This window comes from Clarias gariepinus, chromosome 10, assembly GCF_024256425.1.
Source record: "Clarias gariepinus isolate MV-2021 ecotype Netherlands chromosome 10, CGAR_prim_01v2, whole genome shotgun sequence".
Classification (NCBI taxonomy): Eukaryota; Metazoa; Chordata; class Actinopteri; order Siluriformes; family Clariidae; genus Clarias; species Clarias gariepinus.
The window spans coordinates 1,092,501-1,095,000 of NC_071109.1; the positions used below are offsets into that span (position 1 = coordinate 1,092,501).

The window sequence follows — 2,500 nt, forward strand, 5'->3', positions numbered from 1 at the left end:
TATACAGTATAGACATGGCTATTTGGTGCTGTTTTTATTTTGTTATTTAAAGTAAGACACACCCACAAACCCATAAATGGTTATATTGGCACCAGCATACAATTACAATTATATAATATACAAGACACGCCCATTAATTAATATTCATAAAGGTATTGTATATAGTAATGTGTTACATTTCAGTGTTATACATAACTTGAAACCGTCTGTACACACACACACACACACACACACACAGACACAAAGCGAGGGTGAAATGCTGAGTGAGAAACACCATTAGAAACCCAACACGGCTCCACACACACACACACACACACACACACACACACACAGTCACCTTGGGCAGAGAGAAAACACAGGACACGACCGAGTGACGCAAATAGCATCCTGAAAAGAGGAGCTTCCTGGAAAATGAAGGAAAAAATACACGAGAGAAAAATGATGAGGAAAACGGCTGACATGTAGGTCTGGGGTTCATCAGATGGACAGACAGACAGACGGACGGGCGGGGGGACGTACCAGGGGGACGGAAGGACAGACAGACATGAGAACCAAACCATATTTATGTTTTGGGCTGTGGAACTGCGTGATGTGGACACGTTATATAGAGACGGTGAGTACACGTGAGTGAGACCCGACTGGAGCGGTATGTAACGCTGGTCTCTGATTGGTCAGAAGGACTTTCAGTCATGATTCAGTTTCTTTCTCTTCCTTCATTCATGTTGTTTCTCGGCGGTTCGGTCATCGCGTGTACCCAGAGCTTCCTGTCAGTTCGCATCATTCAGCTGTTGCTAGGCAACGTGTTGTGACAAAGCGGCGATTACGTCATCGCTGGTGGTGCCGTTCCATCTGACCTGTGCATGACCGACCCGATTCCTCCATTAGTGTTAATAGCCTGCTCTTCGTCAACCTTCCCTAACAGATGTGTGTGTGTGTGTGTGTGTGTGTGTGTGTGTGTGTGTGTGAAAGTGCAGGGTTAATGTCCAGTGTTTAACACTCTGTTAATCTCACTTTATTTCTTTTTCCAGGAAACAGAACCAGATTTTAATCACTGTGCCGTGTGTATCGAAGGCTACCAGCTAAACGATGTGGTCCGCATCCTACCCTGCAAGTGAGTGCGCGTGTGCGTGCGCGTGTGCGTGCGCGTGTGCGTGTGTGTGTGTGTGTGTGTTTGTGTGTGTGTTTGTGAGAAACAGGGAGTTTTGTGTTGTTGATGTCTGGTGTAATAGTGTTTAACTGTCGCTCCGTGAACCTGCTCTGGTTATTTTTAGCACCGATTTCAGTGACCTCCAGTCAGCCCTAAACCTAATCTTCTACATACACACACAAACACACACACACTCACGCACACACACACAGATTTTTATTCCTCCTAGGGTTTCAGGCACCATCTGCTGGATCAGCCCCGGTCACACAGCTGGAGTTTTGGCCGTCAACTTTACAGGTCACCTTTCACAAATCATCCTAATCACACACACACACACACACACACACACACACACTGCTCACCCCGCTCGTTCCTTACACTCCCTGTGTCCCTGAGCAGTAATATGACATGTCGGGCGTGTCTTGTGGGTGTGACTGTTACTGACCTCTCGTTTGTGGGCGTGGCCTTTCAGTCTTACTGTTTATAACCGTAATGAGGAACTCGAGTTACACACACAACAGATAACACACACTAATCAGTGTTACAGTCATTAAGGTGTGTGTGTGTGTGTGTGTGTGTGTGTGTGTGTGTGTGTGTGGGTAAGGTTCAATTAAATTCAGTTTTATTTGTATAGCATTTTTAACAATCTACATTGTCGCAAAGCTGCTTTATACGATTAAAAGAAATAAGTTTATATGAAATGTGAATGAATTAAAATGATCAGATCGTTCCTGATGAACGAGCCGAGGACGACGAAGGCTCAGGTAGACTGTGAGAAATTCCAGTCCTGAACTATTGAGTGACTGAAGTCACGGGGTCCTCAGAGAACAACTTTCTGCATCAGTCGAGGACAGGACCACCTTCATGGAAAAGTGGAACCAACCCCAGTCACCACACACATCCCAGGCAGACCACACGGGGGCATCCATGTGATGAGATCTCCAACCAGAAGCAGGACTCCAGGATGAGTTAGAGAGGGGGTCTGGATCACTGGCAGCTCAGGAGCGACATGTATAGCTCGACAGAGAGATAGGTAGAGGAAAAAGGAGAGAGGGAGAGAGAGAGAGAGAGGAGAGAGTAGAAAAGGGGAGAGCAAAGAGATGGAGAAATAACAGTTAGTTCTGGTCATAGTCGAACAATGTATAATGTGAATGTATATTAACTGTAGAGTGCAAGCAGAGACTCCGGCAGGACTAACTATGACATCATAACTAAAAGGGAGGAGCCAGAAGGAAACACAGACATGAGGGGGAACTGAAATGTAAAGCAACCAATCACCTCACCGTCAGCAAACCTGAGTGATCAATGAGAGTGAGGAAGACAGCATCCAAACATACCAGTTCACCATAATAC

The 2,500-nt window shown here is 45.8% G+C and overlaps 1 protein-coding gene across 2 annotated transcripts in view; it reads left to right on the forward strand.

Moving 5' to 3' along the window:
• The window catches only part of rnf130 (ring finger protein 130), a 32,027-nt gene that overhangs the window by 19,806 nt on the left and 9,721 nt on the right, over window positions 1-2,500 (forward strand). For both annotated transcript variants that reach the window (XM_053506113.1, XM_053506112.1), the window contains exon 6: window positions 1,029-1,111. In XM_053506113.1, coding sequence (XP_053362088.1) covers window positions 1,029-1,111 — 83 coding nt within the window. The remainder of the gene's footprint in view (window positions 1-1,028; window positions 1,112-2,500) is intronic.